Source organism: Euleptes europaea, chromosome 14, assembly GCF_029931775.1.
Source record: "Euleptes europaea isolate rEulEur1 chromosome 14, rEulEur1.hap1, whole genome shotgun sequence".
In the NCBI taxonomy this organism is placed as follows: domain Eukaryota; kingdom Metazoa; phylum Chordata; class Lepidosauria; order Squamata; family Sphaerodactylidae; genus Euleptes; species Euleptes europaea.
The window spans coordinates 31,779,561-31,798,095 of record NC_079325.1 but is presented as its reverse complement, the minus strand read 5'-3'; the positions used below and the strand labels follow the sequence as shown (position 1 = coordinate 31,798,095).

Sequence of the window (18,535 nt, the reverse complement as noted above, 5' to 3'; positions counted from 1 at the left end):
AATATCTGTGGGAGTGCTGAAAACGCTCTTTGAAAAGATTTGTCAGTGCTCCTTGCTAAAGGAATTACTTTATTTCTTTACTACATTGTCTGAACTTCCATATTCAGTTGCTTTCATTTGCCCACAGTGATTTTGTCATGTTGTCAGAGCAGATTGGCGGTATAGAATTGTGATGTCTCACTTCCCTCTACGCATGATCAGACCAATTTATGATAAGCCATGAGAGTGGTGCAAACCTGTATGCATTTCCCAGACTAATCTCTACAGCCTTGGTTGGAAACTGGGATGCTGGAGCAGATGGACGTTTGGTCTGACCAGCAGGGATGCTCTTAAGTTGAACACCTTAAGGTTTTGGGAGGGGGAGCCCTATTTTGTGTTCCAATTTTTTAAAAAGGGGGAGGCTGCCCCAGCCCTGACTGCAGTCGAGTCAAATGGTATTTTACATTTGTTTGTGTCCTTTTTGCAAAGACAGGGACTGCTTTTTCAAGGGGGAGAACGAGATGGAAAATAAACATGTTTAGGAGGATCAGATTTCTACGCTCCCTACTCCCCCCCCCCCAGGGTTGCTAGGTCCCTCTTCACCACCGGCAGGAGGTTTTTGGGGCAGAGCCTGAGGAAGGCGGGTTTGGAGAGGGACATAGAGTCCAATTGCCAAAGTGGTCATTTTTTCCAGGTGAATTGATCTCTATCGGCTGGAGATCAGTTGTAATAGCGGGAGATCTCCAACTAGTACTTGGAGGTTGGCAACCCTATCCCCCCATTTGAGTTATGTTGTAAGCTGCACTGAACGGCGTTCTGATTTCCCATCTGGGTATTCATTTAGATGCTTTTCACCTTGCCTCTCCTAAAAATATAGCTCATGGCGGCTCACAGTGTAACAATTAAAAATGGAATAAGATCATTCATTTAAAAGTCATATGCGTGCACAGGGTGTGGCTCGAGTCCACTCTACACAGCTACTGGGGCGTAAATCCAACTGCGTTCCGTTGAGACTTATGTAAGGCTAAATATACCCAGCAATGGGACTTTCGACGGCATCGGGGCATGGCGTTGCACGCAGAAGATCCCAGCGTTCGTCCGGGCATCTCCACTTAAGGCAATGGGATGATACGAAAGACTTCTAACCAGCGAGCCGCTGCCAGTCAAAGAAGGCAATACTGACCTTGATAAAAACAATAACCCGACTCGGCCGCCTTACGTGCGTCCATCCTATGTGTGTGTGTGTTAAGTGCCGTCAAGTCGCTTCCGACTCATGGCGACCCTATGAATGAAAGCCCTCCAAAATGTCCTATCGTTGACATCCTTGCTCAGGTCTTGCAAATTGAAGGCTGTGGCTTCCTTTATTGAGTCAGTCCATCTCTGGTTGGGTCTTCCTCTTTTCCTGTTGCCCTCAATTTTTCCTAGCATGATTGTCTTTGCCAGTGACTCTTGTCTTCTCATAATGTGACCAAAGTATTCCAAAGCCTTAAGTCATTTTAGCTTTTAGGGAGGGTATTGATTTGATCTCTCTGTGTTAAGGGCCGTCAAGTCGCTTCTGACTCACGGCTACCCTATGAATCAACGTCCTCCAAAATGTCCTATCTTTGATAGCCTTGCTCAGATCTTGCAAACTGAGGGTTGTGGCTTCCTTTATTGAGTCAATTCATCTCTTGTTGGGTCTTCCTCTTTTCCTACTGCCCTCCACTCTTCCTAGCATGACTGTCTTTTCCAGTGACTCTTGCCGTCTCATGACGTGACCGAAACACGACAGACTCAGTGTAGTCATTTGAGCTTCTAGGGTCAGTTCAGGCGTCCATCCCAACGCGCACGTGCGAACAGCATCCCAGAAGAAAACAAAACACGCCACTCCCATCGCTCCAACTGCAGTCCCGCTCTTTGGCCAATAGAGGCCGCCAGAGCCGCCCTCCCGCCTCTTTCAACGTTGAGTCACCGTGGCGAGGCAAAATCAGGCGTTCGCGAGGGGCAGCCTGGCCCGGGGTCCTTCATCCTTTCGCCCAGACGCGACTGGGAAGCAAAGCGGCCAAGATGGCGGTGGCGGCTGCCGTTGCGCGGCGGTTGGGAGTGACCGCGGCGGGGCTGGGTGGCCGGTAGGTGACCGTGACCCCCCCACCCCACCCCCGTTGAGGAGCTGAAAGACGGGGGGGGCATTTTCTCCTCTTTGCTGCTGAGAGGCAGCCCCCCGTGGAGCTTAAGCCCTTCCACTCCGACCCAGTGGAGAGAAGGGGGGGTTGTATAGTTAGAGCCCTTTCCAAGACGCCCCCATCCCCGTGATTGCGAAGGGGATGTTTTTTTTTTGTCATGGTTACTTTTAAAAGGTTATTAAAACTGTACGGTACTTAGGATTCTTTCATGCTTTTGGTATGCCTGTGTTATTGTATTAATTCCTAATGGCAATAACACAGCAGGAGGTTGAGAGTTCAAAGCAGTTTGTTTATTAGGCCCAATATACACACCGGGTGAGAACTGCCCCGAATGCGCAGGACAGTTCACACACCCAAACAAAGGATTGCAACTACGTTTATAACTTCTGGTCGGGGGTGTTACAAATATGTTGTGTGGTGCGTAGAAACACAAAGACCCAATAAATATTGGGATAGAGGCCCAATAAATAAAATTAAAATCCTGCGGTTACGTATTCCCAGAGGGATCGTCGTCTTAGCCAGAAAAAACCTTTAAGGTTGCCACACGACTCCTCCTTGGCCTCGCTGGCTCAAATTAACACAACGCTTTTCCTGGGGTTTGTCGCAAAATGTGATATTTGGATTAGCATAACCTATCAGTGTGGTTTTGAGGCGTGGATTTAGGGGGCTACATGATTTGTAATGGAGAAACGAAACTTAACATTCTTATCTGACACCCTTAAATCACTGCCTTGGGCCTCATTAGGGCGGCTAGCTGTACCAGGCCTGCAAGGATGATCTCACTGGCACCTGATTCATAATGACTGCTAGTTTATGCTAACTCAGTGATCACAGAGGAGTGAATAGGAACCAAAGAATAATACTTGAGGTACATGGGGTATTGCCATTATATATGTGTGCAGAATATGGTATTGTGCTAGATGCTAACCCTTATACCCCGGGCTTAGCATCTTTATAAGTGTGAGTATGCGGACTGGGTATAAAAGCATACATTTCCAATAATAATGAAGATTATAGGCATTACATTTCCCTTTTCATGACACTTTGATTTTTTTTAAAGTCAGAACAAAAACACTTTCTCTAACGAAGTGTCGATGGCTACTTCATGCTGCTGAATGTAGGGCTTTCCCATGTTCGTGAAGCCGCCCTGAGCCTGTCTTTTGGCAGGGGAGTGCAGGATAGAGGCCCAATAAATAAAATTAAAATCCTGCGGTTACGTATTCCCAGAGGGATCGTCGTCTTAGCCAGAAAAAGAGGAGGCTTGTGGTGCCTGCGAGGTGTTCAGTCTTGTTGAAAATGATCCAGTGTTCTTCAGCTAATCCGTTTGCCTTTAAGGTTGCCACACGACTCCTTGCCTCAAATTAACACAACGCTTTTCCTGGACTTTGTCGCAAAATGTGATATGTGCAGCACTTGGTCCCACAAAACATCAAAATCAAAGACAGCCCCAATATTAAAGTGTGAGGAGGGACCTGGATCTTCTGCAAGACCTTTGCCATGCACTCCTCCTTTCGCAGCTACCTGACAGCTGTTGGACGTGTTCCTCATCTTCTAGAATAAGATACAGAAGTACTGCTTAGCATTATGCCCTCCCTCTGAACAGGCATTAGGACTTTTTTATTTTTAAAACTTAAAATATGGAAATACATACCATCAAATATAAAATAGACCCTAGAGAGCCAGCGTGGTGTAGTGGTGTTAAGAGCAGTGGACTCTAATTTGGAGAACCGGGTTTGTTTCCCCCCATCTACACATGAAACCTGGATGACCTTAGGCTGGTCACAGTTCTCTCTGAACTCTCAGCCCCACCTGCCTCAAAAGGTGTAGGGAGAGGAAGGGAAGGCGACTAAGCTGGTTTGAGACTCCTTAAAGATAGAGAAAATGGGGTATAAAACTCTTCTAAATACAAAATATTATATAGATCCAGGAGACAGTTAACTAATGAAAAGCAGGATAAATAAGGCATGAAATCTACCAAATCAGCTGTGAAATGGGGGGGTGGGGGTGGATAGGCACCTTCATAGGCATCTGCAAAGTAAGGATTTTGCTATAAATAAAATTAATAGTGGTAACATTAATGGTCAGCTTTTTAGAAAGCCTTAATTGATAGGTGAAGTGAGTTCTAGTCCCTTAGATCTTATTCAGCATGGTACCCTACCACTCCGGAGAACAAATTTTGAAGTCTTCCATTAAGAAGAAGAGCCACTTAAGTTGAAGGAAGGCTCCTTAGACTGGAAGAACTTTCTCCTGCCTAAGCCAAGATATTGCCCAGTATGTGTTGTATCATGCGATGAGGGAAGATGAGAACAGTAACTTATTCAAAGCCATTTAGTGAATTTGTGGCTGAAGACAGATTGAAACTGGGGAATTCCCAACTTGCCCCTCACATTCTTAGCAACCGTTAGGAAAAGCTGCATCTGTTTAGTTACTGCTACTAATTTAATGACCAGAGTTAAAGACACTGTTGTAGGGCCAGTGAAGCAGTGTACAATCTCAGTTGTTTCCTTGATACCTTCCAATGATATAGACACTGATATTTTTTTATAGAACAACCTTGGTTTGCAGGGCAGTCGTAAAAAAAGTTATACCCTTCTATGTCATTGAAGTCAGTGGATTCAGAAGGGTGTAACTGCATAGAATTGCACTGTTGGGTCTCTTAGTCATTGGAATAATTTTATTGCGTGTACATAAATGATACTTGAAAAGCTTCAGTTATACCACTTTTCTGTTAAAATTCTGTTCTTCCCTTCTCTAGAAAGAATGTATGGGTGTTGCGCTGAATAGTGAGGTAGTAACTTCCACCCAGAGGAACGATTATCTTTTTTTGCACAGTGCTGACCGCAGCAGTTTACAAGCTGTGCTTTTGTATAATAGCAGTAGTGCCAAAATAAACCAAAATTTGCATATTCTCCTTTACAGAGGCCCATATCAGCAGATCTTGTGAGCAGATGATAGAAACCTCAAGCTCAGTGGTAAACAGGGTATGAGAATGAAAGACATAAAATATTCTGTATCCAGCCCTGAGATGTAATCCAAATCTAATGTATTTTATGTATGTTTATTTAAAATATTTACGCCCCTGCCTTTTGTTTTATGTAAGTCCACAACAGCTAAAAAAGTGTAAAATACTCAGGATGATTTAAACATAAAAAATCAGAATAAAGTGATCAAACCACAGCAAAAGAAATCTAGATACCAGTCTCATAATAGCAGAGACCAAACTAAGCAAAGATTGGCAGCAGTAGAACTTTTCCTAAAAAGCTCCCATGCTTATCTAAAAGACACTGCTTTAACCTGTCATCAAAATTTTATTCTTGGTAACACTGGTCTTCTTTTCTTTGAGTTTCTCTCATTGGGGAAGAAAAGAAGTTAATGTAGCAACTAAAGCAGCTCTACACTTTGCTGTACCACAGAAGCCATTCCTTTCCTCTGCAGCTCTACGAATAGCGGGTAAGTGTAATTTTTGTCTTGAAAGTTAGCATTGGTAGTTCTGTGCTGGGATATGATAAAGCCATGATTCCCATCCCCAAAACACTTCTGCAGAATTTCGTTCATAAAGTAATAATGCTGTTTAGTTTGGACTTGGGAATCCCACATCTGTTCTTGGTGAATATGCTGCTTGAATTATTCCCGTAAATGCAGCAGCTCTACTGGTGTGTGTCATGTCCCTTCGTGCTGGATCTGAGACTTCTATGTTTGGCTAGAAGAGAACCTCTGTAACTGCCAGCTTAGATGCCACTTTGGTGATCTGCAGTTAGATTGACTGTATTTTCTATTTTCTTTTAAAAGTAGCTGTGGAAAATTAGATCGTGACTTCCCCACTGAAATAGTGTTCCTTTTTGCTCTCATGGTGATTTTCCAGTTTAAAAGCACATAACACACCCCTAGAGCTGGTGTTTGCCCCAGTAGGGAAAACATTGTTAGACGTGTGTGGGGTCTTGTCCCAATCCATTTCATTTCCCCCACTCTGGATGCTTTTATAAAGAGAGCTATTTGTGGATATCAACTTGTAGATATTTATTTATTTACAACATTTCTGTCTCACCTTTTTACCCTCACAAGCGTCACCAAGGTGGCTAACAATTTAAAGCATACATGATAAAATCACATTTTAAAATGGTTAAAATCCCCCCCAATTTAAAAAAACCATTAAAAACAACCATACATCAAGAAAAGAAAAGGGCTGAGCCTCTGTGTTTAACAAAGAAAAGAGACAAGAAAATCACAACAATGAGTCAACAAAATTCCTTTTTCATAGACTCAGGCAGGATCCTCTCATCTTATCCAGCAAGCCCAGCTGTAGCTCTTTTGCCCCCTCCCCTGTTGGCCTCTTTTGTCCCATCCCTACAACTTGATCAGTATTCTCCAGAAAAAGTGGCAGGGAAAGCACCTTCCAATGCGTGTGTGTAAAGTGCCGTCAAGTTGCAGCTGACTAATGGCGACCCCCTTTGGGGTTTTCATGGCAAGAGACTAACAGAAGTGGTTTGCCAGTGCCTTCCTCTGCACAGCAACCCTGGACTTCCTTGGTGGTCTCCCATCCAAATACTAACCAGGGCTGACCCTGCTTAGCTTCTGAGATCTGACGAGATCAGGCTAGCCTGGGCCAACCAATAGCATCTAGAAATGTAGTTACTAGAAAAATGGGTGAGGAACTTTACAAGGAGTTTACATTTTCAGTGTCTTAAGTGGCAAAAACAGGGACAGCACAAGGACAATGATTTGTCAAGGGCAGGAATCAGAAAATAGGGCCTATCCCTTGTCAGTTAGGAAGTTGGAGCATGTGAATCTCAGAGTCTTCCGGTCATGAGTTTATCTAGTCTGATATCCAATTGCAATTCCATTATAAAAGGGGGCTAGTTTGCATCCAGCTTCATTAGCATACCACTGTGTGTTTAACATTTACTAGATACTCAACCAGTAAGTTTGAGCTAATCAAGGTCAAGTGCGGCTGCCACACTTAAGACTATAATTGTGGTGGTACAGTTGGAGGACAAACCGGCTTTTCTTAATTTCTAAGGATCACTCTAACTAACTTTGAGAACTTATAGAAGTACATTCATGCTGTTGTTTTGAATTTTTGTTTCCTAAAGACCTGAGTATGTTAAAGGGTGCATTAAAAGTAAAATGGGCTGTTGCCATGACATGCATTTGCAATCGCAGTTTGGTGATTTGTCGCTAGCTTGATTTGTTAAGTAAAGACAATATAACAGTTTATAAAATGAAAACTTGGGGCCTTATTTTTGTTTCTTTGATGTTAACAGAAGTCATTTCTCCTAGTTGTATTAGCTTAATCCTCAGAGAGTACTGCTTTTGCAAATAATGAATAGCATAATGTATGTATTTAAATCCACAGGGTATTTTAAATGCAAATATTAGCTGCTGTGCTTAGCAGGCTGTTTACTTGTCTTGGGCTACCCGAGCAGTGAGGAAGGGAAGTAATATCATTTGGAAATATCTGTCAGTGGCTATCAGCCACAATAGCAAAATGTAACTTCCATGTTTGGAGACAGTGTGCCTTCGAGTACCAGATGTTTGGTGACAAATAGGGGAAGGTCATTACCTTCCAGTCCTGCACATAGGATGCCCAGAAGCATCCTATGTGTCATTGTGGGGGGAAGTGTGATAGATTAGTCCAGGAGGGCATTTTTACAAAGGGAATAGGGTTGTAGTTATCCGTGAAAAATTGTAGGCACTTTCTTTTTCCCCCCCTTTCTTATATTTCTGCTTTATTGGATGCATTATAATGTTTTTATTTTAATATTCTCTGGTTGCGAAATCATTTCCCCCTGGTTTATCAAAAATATTATATTGGTCTTTATTACATTGTTCTAAATACAATGGCTAACTTATCTGCATGCATGGCTGGGTTTGCTTGGCTAGCAATTAAAATCAGGCAGAGTTTGCTTAAGAACCTACAATAGCCAAGGAAATAATGAATACTGTTTGATCCTACAGATTGAATGCATGTTTAGTTATTTATTTTTCTTTCTAGTTTTAGCCTTTGTAATTTTAGGATATTAGCAAGCATTCAAATTTTACCCACATTTAGTATTTGTATGGATATTAATTAGTTATGCACCTTGATAATCTTGCCATTTGTAACCATTTAATCATTTTAATAGCAAATCTGTTTTGTATTTGTTTTTATCCTATACTATTTAACTATGCAGATTTGCTTTATTTGATGGTCTGTGACTGCAAATAAATTATTGATTGATACCTTGTTCTATAATTATGTACCATGCTTTGAGTCTGGGTACCCGAGGTTGGGTGAGAGGAAGATTTATATAAGTCTATGTAGAAATATTACAAATATAATTTATTAGAAGCGCTATGCAAAATTTAAAATTCTTTAAAAGCATTAAAATAGCACAATGGCAAAACTTAGGTTGATATCTATAACCACAAACCCAAACGCGTTTTGGCCTCTAGGGCCTTCATCGGTGGTTAGTTAAAACCTTTTCTTAAGTCTGCACACGTATATAGAAATACAAAGATGTAAACAAATGCAAATACAAACAGTTTAAAACCCAACCAGGTAAGTGAATATATTGTCTGAAAAGATAGAACAGTAATGGGTTAGTTACCATCTATTTGAAAGCCCGTTATATAGGTCTAGTTAAAAATGTTTTAGAAATACTTACAAAGTTTATTCTCAATTATTCAAACAACTGGTATATTGGGTTGTTGTTGTAGTACTGTAAAACATAATACAGATTGAAACCCTCAATTCATCATTAATCAAATTAAAATAATTGCTTATCTATATATATTAAATATACCAATGTTTAAACACATACCTGGTAAGTATAAGTCTCTCGTATATTTTGTGTGCAGATATCAACCTGGTGAAGCAGTATCTAATTGGTGATCCTATTCTCCACTAAATAGTGTTATGAGGATGATGCAAGCTCTGTGACCAAGCACTTCTGTAGTTGTGTGATGCAATCACCCTGTATCTCTATGAGGAGTCTCATTGCAGCAGGTGCTATGACTCAGCATCTCTATATTTGGGTGATGCAATCACCCTATCTCTCTCTGAGAAGTTAGATTACAATTGTTCCTATGCACTCAAATACAATCATTGTCAGTATGTACATTTCCTTCCACCCATGCTTTGAGTCTCCATGAGAAAGGTGGATGATAAATGAACTAAGTAAATAAATAAATAAAGATTGGATGGAACCTTGCTTTCATCCAGCAGGGCTTTTTTATGTTGTGTTTTATGATATTTTGGTTAAAATTGGGTTGTGTTAAATGGCATGTGTATGTGTATAAATAAATTATTCTTTTTATTTCAGTAAGATCTATGTTTATTCAGACACAGGATACTCCAAACCCAAACAGCTTGAAATTTATTCCAGGCAAGCCAGTCCTGGAGGCTAGAACTATGGAATTCACTTCTCCGGCTTCCACATATTGCTCACCCTTAGCAAGGTGTGTGAGTGTTTTGTAATTTGCATGCAATAACTTATTTATATTTCCAGCTTACTTACATAGTGGCAAACTATATGTTGCACTGATCCCATGCATAAGAAAAACCCATTTGCCCTGTGTGTCATAGAGTGCCTTTGGAAGGGGGCAAAGGAGTACAGAAAGGCCTTGGCTCAGTGGTCGAGCATGTGTTCGGCATGCAGAAGTCCCCATGTTTAATCTATGGCATCTCCACTTAAAAGGATCAGATAGTAAGTGATGAGAAAGCCATTGGCCTGAGATTTGCTGCCAGGTAGACAGTACTGACCCTGATAGACCAATGGTCTGACTCAGTAGAAGGCAGTGCCATGTGTGTTCTATGGAATTCCCTACTGTTTACTCCTACCAGAGTTTCAGATCGATATTTATCTGACAAGCGCTGGTCTGGACTCTTGCAGTCTAAAAGCAGCTGGTGAGGCAAAGGAGGCTTCAGTGGGACCATGATTGTTAGGGGGAGGACCAACCATGCCCATCCCTTCTATGTGGAAGATTGCTCCCCCCTCTTCAAGGAATCTTTGCCAGAAGGAAGGGGCTGTCACAGGGGTGTTACGCTTAACTGCAGTGTCGTGTGTACTTTGTCCCTCGTGTACCACAAAGAATCTTGTCTCAGATCAGTCTGCACTGATGTTGTGTTCAGTGAGAAGAGCTGTAACCAACCTTTTTAGGTGATTGTCTATCACAGAAGGTTTGTGTGAGCGTAAAAGACTACTACAGCATGCTACTATAATAATGTTGACATTGTCTTATGTGAGATTAGTTCAGCCTTGCAAATAAGATAACATTTTCCACTGGTTAGTGTGCCCACGAATAGCTTTTTATTTGTGACACGTTACGGCCCAGAAACAAAAAATGGACCACTCTCTTTTAGCTGATGAAATCTTGCTTGTGTGTTTGAAGAGAACTATTACTTGGCCAATTGAGTGTCAATTTACAATCATGGATATCTTTAACTGGTTTGGGTACACGTTCTCTTAAACCACTGAGTTTAGGATGGCAGCTTGGATCCTATAGACAAGTTCCCTGCATGCTAGATAGTCTGTGCCACGGAGTACAGTTCCTCTTGCGCTAGTGCTTCTGTTTACTCATCAGCTCATTTAAAACCATTGATCATGAGCAAATGGAAGTGTTAACACTAGAGGAAGTGTGCGGCGCTGCAGTGACTATCACAGGGAATTTGTTCATAGGATGCAAGATTACAGGTTATGTTGTCATGAAGTGACAAGAAAACCTGCAGGAAGTAATCCTAAGAAACTAGGAACCTCATGATGGAGAATGATTTAGTAGGTGGACTTTATTTTTCAGTGTCTTCTTATTTTTCTGTAGGCAGCTTTTCAGGATTGAAGGAGTTAAAAGTGTGTTCTTTGGAACAGACTTCATCACAGTCACAAAGGTAAGTCTGAAATAAGATTTCAATACTTTAAACATGAGTGGAGGTTTGTGCAAGTCTGCAAGGAATGATAAGGGAAGTCTGCTCCTTTCTGGAATAATTTAAAGTATGCTGAAAATCTTTAAAGCATTCTAAAAATAAACAGTACAGAAGATTTGTGTAAATTGAAGCAGAAGCTACATGCTGCCTTCTCATTGAGTTTGAGTTTTAGACATGATTGCTGATCAAAGCTGATCACTTCTTTCCTTTGGTACGAATTGTTATTTGTGTTTAGAATTTTAAAAAGCAATTATTTTTGAACATTTATTTTCACTGCTTTTGGTCCTATCTCAAGGGATCCATGCAAGTGATAGCACTATTATGAAAGAAGATTTAATCTTGTCTCAGTGGAGCTTGCTTAGTTATAAATTTACAGTGCAACACTATACTATTCCAATCTAGGCTCATTTATTTCAATGGGTTTAGACTGGAATAACTGCATAAGATTGCTCTGTTAAAGCCCAGTCCTGTGCATGCATGTTTGCTTAGAAAGAAAACTTGCCAAGTTAAATAGAATTTACTTTGAAGTAAATTTACATAGGAATATAGCCTTAGATAGCATGTCTATTTTTCTAAGTTGTCAACAACATGGTGAAATAAAAAATCACAGTAAATTAGCTTAAAAATATAATCAAGTTGTATGACAAAGTAAAAAAACAACTTTAAAAAATGGTAGCTGAAACACTGGTTTGCACAGTCACAACTTTGAGCATCCCCATCAAAATGTCATGTGGTTAAACATGATCCCAAAAATATCTTAACAAGAGTTCAAAATTGAAGAACAAGACTAAGTCTTATGACCTTGTATAGTCATCTAGGTGTGACTGAATGAAGCTTTCATTTTGGCTTTCTTAAGACCTCACAATAAAACATAGTTTGAGCTTCGAAATGTGCAACTACCAGGCCTAGGTTTAGAGCTGCTTATTCTTGGTCCATCTCTTCAAACCTAGATTCTTAAATTCACACCTGTCTCCAGTCTGCACCAGCATCTGTCATAAATACTGTTTGTCAGTGAGTCCAGTCACTGGTTTGCAAACCACTTCAGAGTTGATTGTCAGCTTCTCAAAAGTCATGGTTTACTCCTTTGACATACTAAACCATAGTTACGCTTCCTTAGTCATGGTTTGGTGGGGATGTTTAAGTTGAAGCTAGAAATATTGAAATTAGTTGAAGCATGTCTCTTTAGCACATTTGCTAATTTACTATGGCTGCATATCAAATTAACTTCAGAAACTTTAGGTTTGGGTTGCAGACTGTCAAAAATCATTTAAGGGACTATTAATGAATACAGCATTGTGAGTCGAAGCCCATCTACTCCAGGTGTGAAAAGAGGCATTCTCAGTTGCCTCCAAATTATGGAATTACTTCCCACTGCAGACTCACCAAGGTCTAAGCCAGATCACTTCAGGGTTAACTCAGGAAAGGATACAGAAATTTCACTGAGCTTGGTGATTTTGTTTTTGATCTACCCCACCCCTTCATGGTGCTATAAGTCTCTAATTTAGTGCTGAAAACTCTAGAATTCACGATCTCCCGATGGAATTGATTGCAGTAGGTGCAAGTAGAGAAAAGTGTGTGCTTGTTTACAGTATTGCATAATTATGGTATTTACTACATGTGTTCATGGCAACTTTCACAGCTGTTTTTAAGTTGGAGAAATTGATAGAGAGGACAATCTGACAAAGCTACTAGCCATAATAGTTAAACATGAGGCTTTTGTGTACAAAGCTAGTCTACCTCTGGTTACTAAATACTGGGGACATTCAACAGGAGGACTGTTGCCTTCATACTGATGACTTTCCCAGGACACCTCACTGACCACTGTTGAAAATAGACGATTGGATTAGTTCAACCTTTATCTGATCCAGCAAGACTATTCATATATTTTTATTCTTTTAAAATACCTTTAGGAAAGTGAAGATACTAATTGGAACTTAATAAAACCAGATATTTATGCAACCATAATGGATTTCTATGCTTCTGGATTACCTATTGTTACTGAAGAGGCACCTCGTACAGACACAGGTAAATGTCCAAGAATAGACAAATTCATAGAGGAGAGGATTTTCGATAACTATCATGATGGCTAGATGGAATCTCCATGGTCAGAAATGGTATACTTCTGAGTGCCAAATGCTAGGATATCAGTGGGAAAGCCTTCCTGTTCATGCCCTGTAGTGGCCTTCCAAGAAGCATCTAATTAGCCACAGGCGGAGACATTGCTGGACCAGATGCATGTTTGGCTTGATTCAGCAAGGTCTTGTTTGTAAGTGTAGATCAAAGCTATGGTGTGGTCTTGTCAGCTCTCATAGGCTGGGACTCACTTAGATGTCCTTGGATTGTTGTTTTTTTTTCTCACTGTATTTTTCTTATTATTAAAATATATCAACTATAATTATGCAGATTATTGATGGAGTCAGATTTGGATTTCAGAAAACTTCATCTGTGTGTTGTCGGTATTTTCTAACAGTAATGAGTAAAAGAAATCTTTTACTATTCTACAAGTGGAGGACCTGTGACAACTTGCAGGAGAGGGAGCATCCCGTTCTGCCCTTTCTGATGGGCTCTGGAGTCCCTCTGTGATAAGCGATGGTTCATAGCGAAAAATGTACCTGTCACGTTTTCTGTTCTGAGCCTCCCCGTCACTACGACTGCGGCTGGCCGAGTAACGGGGAAGCTGGGATTGAAGCAGAAAGTGCGCCAAGCGCACTTTGACTCCAATTCCCCACCCCATCAGCTGGCAGGGCGCTCGAAGAGGAGGACACATCTGACATGCTTTCTGCTCCAAGCCCACCCCTCCTTCCTAATCATCTGGCCTGGGGTGGCCTGGAGGGAGTCTTAGAGAGGAAAGGGCGCAGGAAGTGCTGTCTCCTCCAAGCAATGTCCAGCCACGTTTCTTATATAAGTTGCCTATGGTGGGGGGTGTTACCCCCATGTTTATTTTTATTTTTGGGTTTTTCTGCAAACCTTTTTAGAAACAGATTACCTTTCACTACCTATGATTTATTGATTTTTTCATTCGGGGGCCCGGTTCTGGATTAGATACGTGACTGTTTATTTCTTATTTATGTAGAAGATTTCTGTGCCACCTTCTTCAGAATTCCGATTAATGTGTTTTTCTTTTTGTCGCGTGAAAACCACTCAAGCTTCCTCTGAAGAGGATGATGAAGTTGTATTAATGATAAAAGAACTGCTGGACACTCGAATTAGGTAATTGCACTCTTTGCCTGCTGTAACATTGCTAGTGTAAAGCACGTGTGTTGCTGGGGTGGAGGGATTTCTGAATATATCGTTCAAAGGATGGCCAGTTTGGCATGTTGACAAACAAGCCTGCACTTCTTTTTCGGTTTTGCATGAAAGCAGCATATTGTGTTCATTGTGTGATGTGGTGATTCTGTTAGTGCATTAGGCCTGTCAGTGGATAGCATTGACACCCCGTTTATTTCCCTTGAGCCTTTCATACATTTTTTGGAAGAGGTATGTGAGCTAAAAAGGCAGAGGTGGTGCTGAGCTTTTCCAAACATCTATAAAATTGGAAAAGGATAACAAATTTTAAACTTAGTGAAATGAATACTCTGTATTCTGCGTTCTCTCCTTGATTTAAAAGCTTTATAATTCTATGCCCAGTATATTTCTGTTAAAATGGCTTGTCCTCCAGTGTTAGCCAGAAAGACATTGGAAGAACTTCTGTACATTTATATTTTGGTCCTTGTGTCAATATTTACCCTGAAGCATTTCTAGCCTTTTTGCATATGCCAATTCCACAAACAGTGTTCGTTGTTTCTTTTTGAAAATATTTGGAAATCTAAGGGAAGCGAAAGCCTGGGGCAGCTGGGAAACGAAGGTGCTGATTTCACTGCAAGGTAGCTGAGACCGGAGCTCTGAAGTAGCTTTTGAGAGCTTTGCTAGGAGATGTTGGTGGTATGATGATAAATATGAGCAGTCTCAAAATGTATCGGGGAAGCAAATTAATATAGAGAGGTTTTGTATAAGGAATGTGAGGCTTTTCAGTGTGTTAGAGAGTTGTTGTTGGGACATTATAATAATATTTGTATTTACAGATGGGAGAAAACTGGGGTGGAAAGGGGTAGCTACCCCTGAGATTCAATCCCGTAAATCTAGAGGATCAGACCTTCAAGATGAGCTTATAGGGGAAGGGTATCATATCTTAGCCAGGAAAGAAAAACATGAATTTTAGAAAGCTTCATAAATGCTGTTGTAAGGATGGGAGAGGAAGACTTATCATTAAACTGTAACCACAAAGTCCCCCCACCCCAGAAACACAGTAAAAAGTAATTATTTCTTGCTTGTAGAAATCAAGACAAAGCGTTCAGAAGCATAAACGTTGATAAGAAGCATAAACCTTGTATTATACTGTAGCCTCCAATTAATTGTGATAAAATTTTAGAAGCCAAGGGGAAGCTGAGGAGAACTGCAAGGAGGAAAGAGCTCGGTGCTCTAATTAGCTTCTCTTCTCCCTGCCCAAACACAAGACAACAGAAATATATGCAAAGGTACTGCATTTGCATACTTTTTCTAGTTGCAGAATTCAGTATGAAATGTGGAAATTTTTTTGATAGAAACATTCCCTTTAAACAGTGGTTCTGAAACTTTGAAGTAGGATCTACTTCTAAACTTACTGTACCAAAGTTACTCCCTCTCCAACACCACAAAATGCAGAAATTTTACAGTAGTTCACAATAAGCAAGTTTGCGTTCTATTTTTCATGTTTAGTATTGGTAGTTATATAGCCTAGCTGAGCAACAGGCATATTTCATGACAGTTCTGCCGCTTATTCAGAGGCAAACCCCCATTTGCCATTGAGCCTCCCTGACAACATGTAAATATGTGTAACTAGTCAGCAGTTTGAACAGTAGATTAGAATGATCTAGTTGACAGCTAGTGTCATGTGACTGAGCCAGCCTGGACCGGCTTGAACGGAAGGGAATTTTCAGTATGACTCACAGTGACACAGCAAATGTATGTAATTGGTCAACTGTATGGCTGTAAATATATATAAGTCCATGAAATACGTGCAGATGTGTGGTGGTGGAATTATTGATGTATGGCGGAGCAGTTTGTTGGAGAAAACTGCATTCTGGACTGTGTAAATACTATAAATAAATTGTACATAGCAGTACTGGTGTGGACTGAATTGCTGCCAGGTATATTCCTGCATTCCAGCTCAGCTGTGCGCGTCACTCCCAGAGCCTCTTCTCTCAGCTCACCCTTGTTCCTCCTCCTCCTGGCCTCGCCACCCACCTGCAAGAGAGCTGTGACCCCACTTTTGGGTTCCAACACGCAGTTAGAGAACCACTGCCTTAAAATAAACAGCGTAGACACCACAACTCTTCACTGGCTGTGATGGTCTCAGAAGGTGTTTATGAATAAAGCAGATTTGAAAAAGGAGAAAGGAAGGGGATTGTTGGATCGCAAGAGGAAGGCTGTCCTAGGCTCATGAGTAGTGCTACAATAGAAGAGTGGAAGAAGGGAGAGGAGAGAGAAGTCAAGTGGCGGGAGCGCTTTGAGCTTTGGCCTTACTGGCCATAAGAATTTAAATTGTATATTCACTAATATTTTTATCCTCCACCATTCAAATATGTATGCAATGTCCCTCAGGCCAACCGTCCAGGAAGATGGTGGTGATGTCATATTTAAGGGTTTTGAGGATGGAATTGTGCAGTTAAAACTGCAAGGTGCATGCACTAGCTGTCCCAGTTCCATCATAACGCTGAAGAATGGAATTCAAAATATGCTGCAGTTCTATATTCCAGAAGTAGAAGGCGTGGAACAGGTAAGCCCATTTTAAAGGGTGTACTGAATTTTCTAAGACTGCTTTTTAAAAAATTTATAGCTTCTCAACACCACCACAAAATGTGTCTGTGAAGTTTAAAAATATCTCCAATTCTAATAACTGGGTTTAAAAATCTATGAGGATTTTAAGAAGAAAGAGGAATGTATAAAATAGATTCGTTTTTGTAATTGACATGGCTGGAATTGAAAAAAGTGGGGCTTAGTGGAGTTTGCTTAAGGAATGGGAAGCAGCTGAGTTGTGTGGCAGGAGGGGGATGAACAGGCAAAGGGGTTGTAGAAGTGGAGAAATCATGTGTTGCTTTAGATACTGCTGCAACCAGTGGATGGGATACAACTACTTTTTGTGCTCAGTCTCATCCAGTTCTCATAAGAACATAGACCAGCCTGGTGTAGTGGTTAAGAGTGGTGGACTGTAATCTGGAGAACCGGGTTTGATTCCCTACTCCTCGACATGAGCAGCGGACTCCAATCTGCTGAACCAGGTTTGTTTCCCCACTCCTACACATTAAGCCTTCTGGGTGACCTTGGGCTAGTCACAGTTCTCTCTGAACTCTCTCAGCCCCACCTTACCCCACAAGGTGACTGTTGTAGGGAAGGGAAGGTTTGTAAGCCACTTTGAGACTTCTTAGAGAAAAGCGGGGTGTAAAAGGCAACACTTTCTCCTTCCATATGAAGAGCCTTGCCAGACCAGACCAGTGGTCCATCTAGTCCAGCATTCTTTTTCATACAGTGGCCAACCAGGTCCTGGAGAGCCACAAACAGGGCATAGGGGCCAAGGCCTTCCCCTGATGTTGCCTCCTAGCACTGGTATTCAGCAGTTAGCTGCCTCTGGACATGAAGGTGTTCCCTTTAGTCTCTGTGGCTAGTAGCTACTATTGGACCTACGTCTTCCATGAATGTGTCTAATCCACATCCATGCTCATCGCCATCTCTATGTCAGCATGGTTTAGTGGTTGGACTAGTATCTGGGAGACCCAGGTTTGAATCCCCACTCATGCCCTGAAGCTCTCTGGGTGACTTCGGGCCAGTCACACAATCTCAGCCTAACTGTCCTCACAGGGCTGTTGTGAGGGTAAAATGGAGGCGAGGAGAATGATGTAAGCCACTTGGGGTCCCCAAATGCAGGGTCTAAATGAATTACATAAATAAAAAAATTACATAAATTACATAAAAAATAAATAAATAAAATAAATATGTCCAACTTGTAGTGAATTTCACAGTTTAATTAACTGTTGAGTGATCAAGTTGCTTTCTCCTTACTACAGCTTTTGTTCTCATGGCTTTTGTGTGTGATTCCCAGCATAACCTTTTTGGGTGGTCAGAGGGGACTCCTCCCTTTTTCGCAAGTAGTAAAAAATTAAATTAACTGTGTCCTGTTCCTTCATATTTTGTATGCGCATATGAGTTTATTGTACTGTTAAATATGTATATAAACATTTTAAATGTTTTAATGCCTTGATGTTAACTGCCTTGTAGACACTGTTTGGATGGACAGGTGGCCTATAAATGTTTTGAATAAATAAATAAAAGTCTGTTGCCTTTCAGGTTGTTGATGACGATAAAGAAGAAGCAGATTCAGCCTGAATCAGTGAATGCTTTGGACTTTATTTTTCAGCTGGGTTTGCCCAATATAGGCTGTTGAAAGAGGCCAACTTTCATCACCACCTTTTCCAGACATTTA

At 41.1% G+C, this 18,535-nt stretch overlaps 1 protein-coding gene across 2 annotated transcripts; it reads left to right on the top strand.

The window, feature by feature from the left end:
* The first annotated feature begins 2,022 nt into the window (after positions 1 to 2,022).
* On the top strand, positions 2,023 to 18,535 carry NFU1 (NFU1 iron-sulfur cluster scaffold). 2 transcript variants are annotated; one of them, XM_056860558.1, is made up of 8 exons: positions 2,023 to 2,087; positions 5,485 to 5,591; positions 9,443 to 9,578; positions 10,938 to 11,004; positions 12,951 to 13,065; positions 14,187 to 14,250; positions 16,660 to 16,834; positions 18,400 to 18,535. In XM_056860558.1, exons 1-8 carry the CDS (start codon positions 2,026 to 2,028, stop codon positions 18,436 to 18,438), a joined length of 765 nt encoding a protein of 254 aa, XP_056716536.1. In that variant the 5' UTR covers positions 2,023 to 2,025; the 3' UTR covers positions 18,439 to 18,535. The 2 variants fall into 2 exon arrangements, with proteins under 2 accessions (XP_056716536.1, XP_056716537.1); XM_056860559.1 differs by lacking the exon at positions 2,023 to 2,087 and having other exon boundaries at positions 5,484 to 5,591; positions 9,463 to 9,578.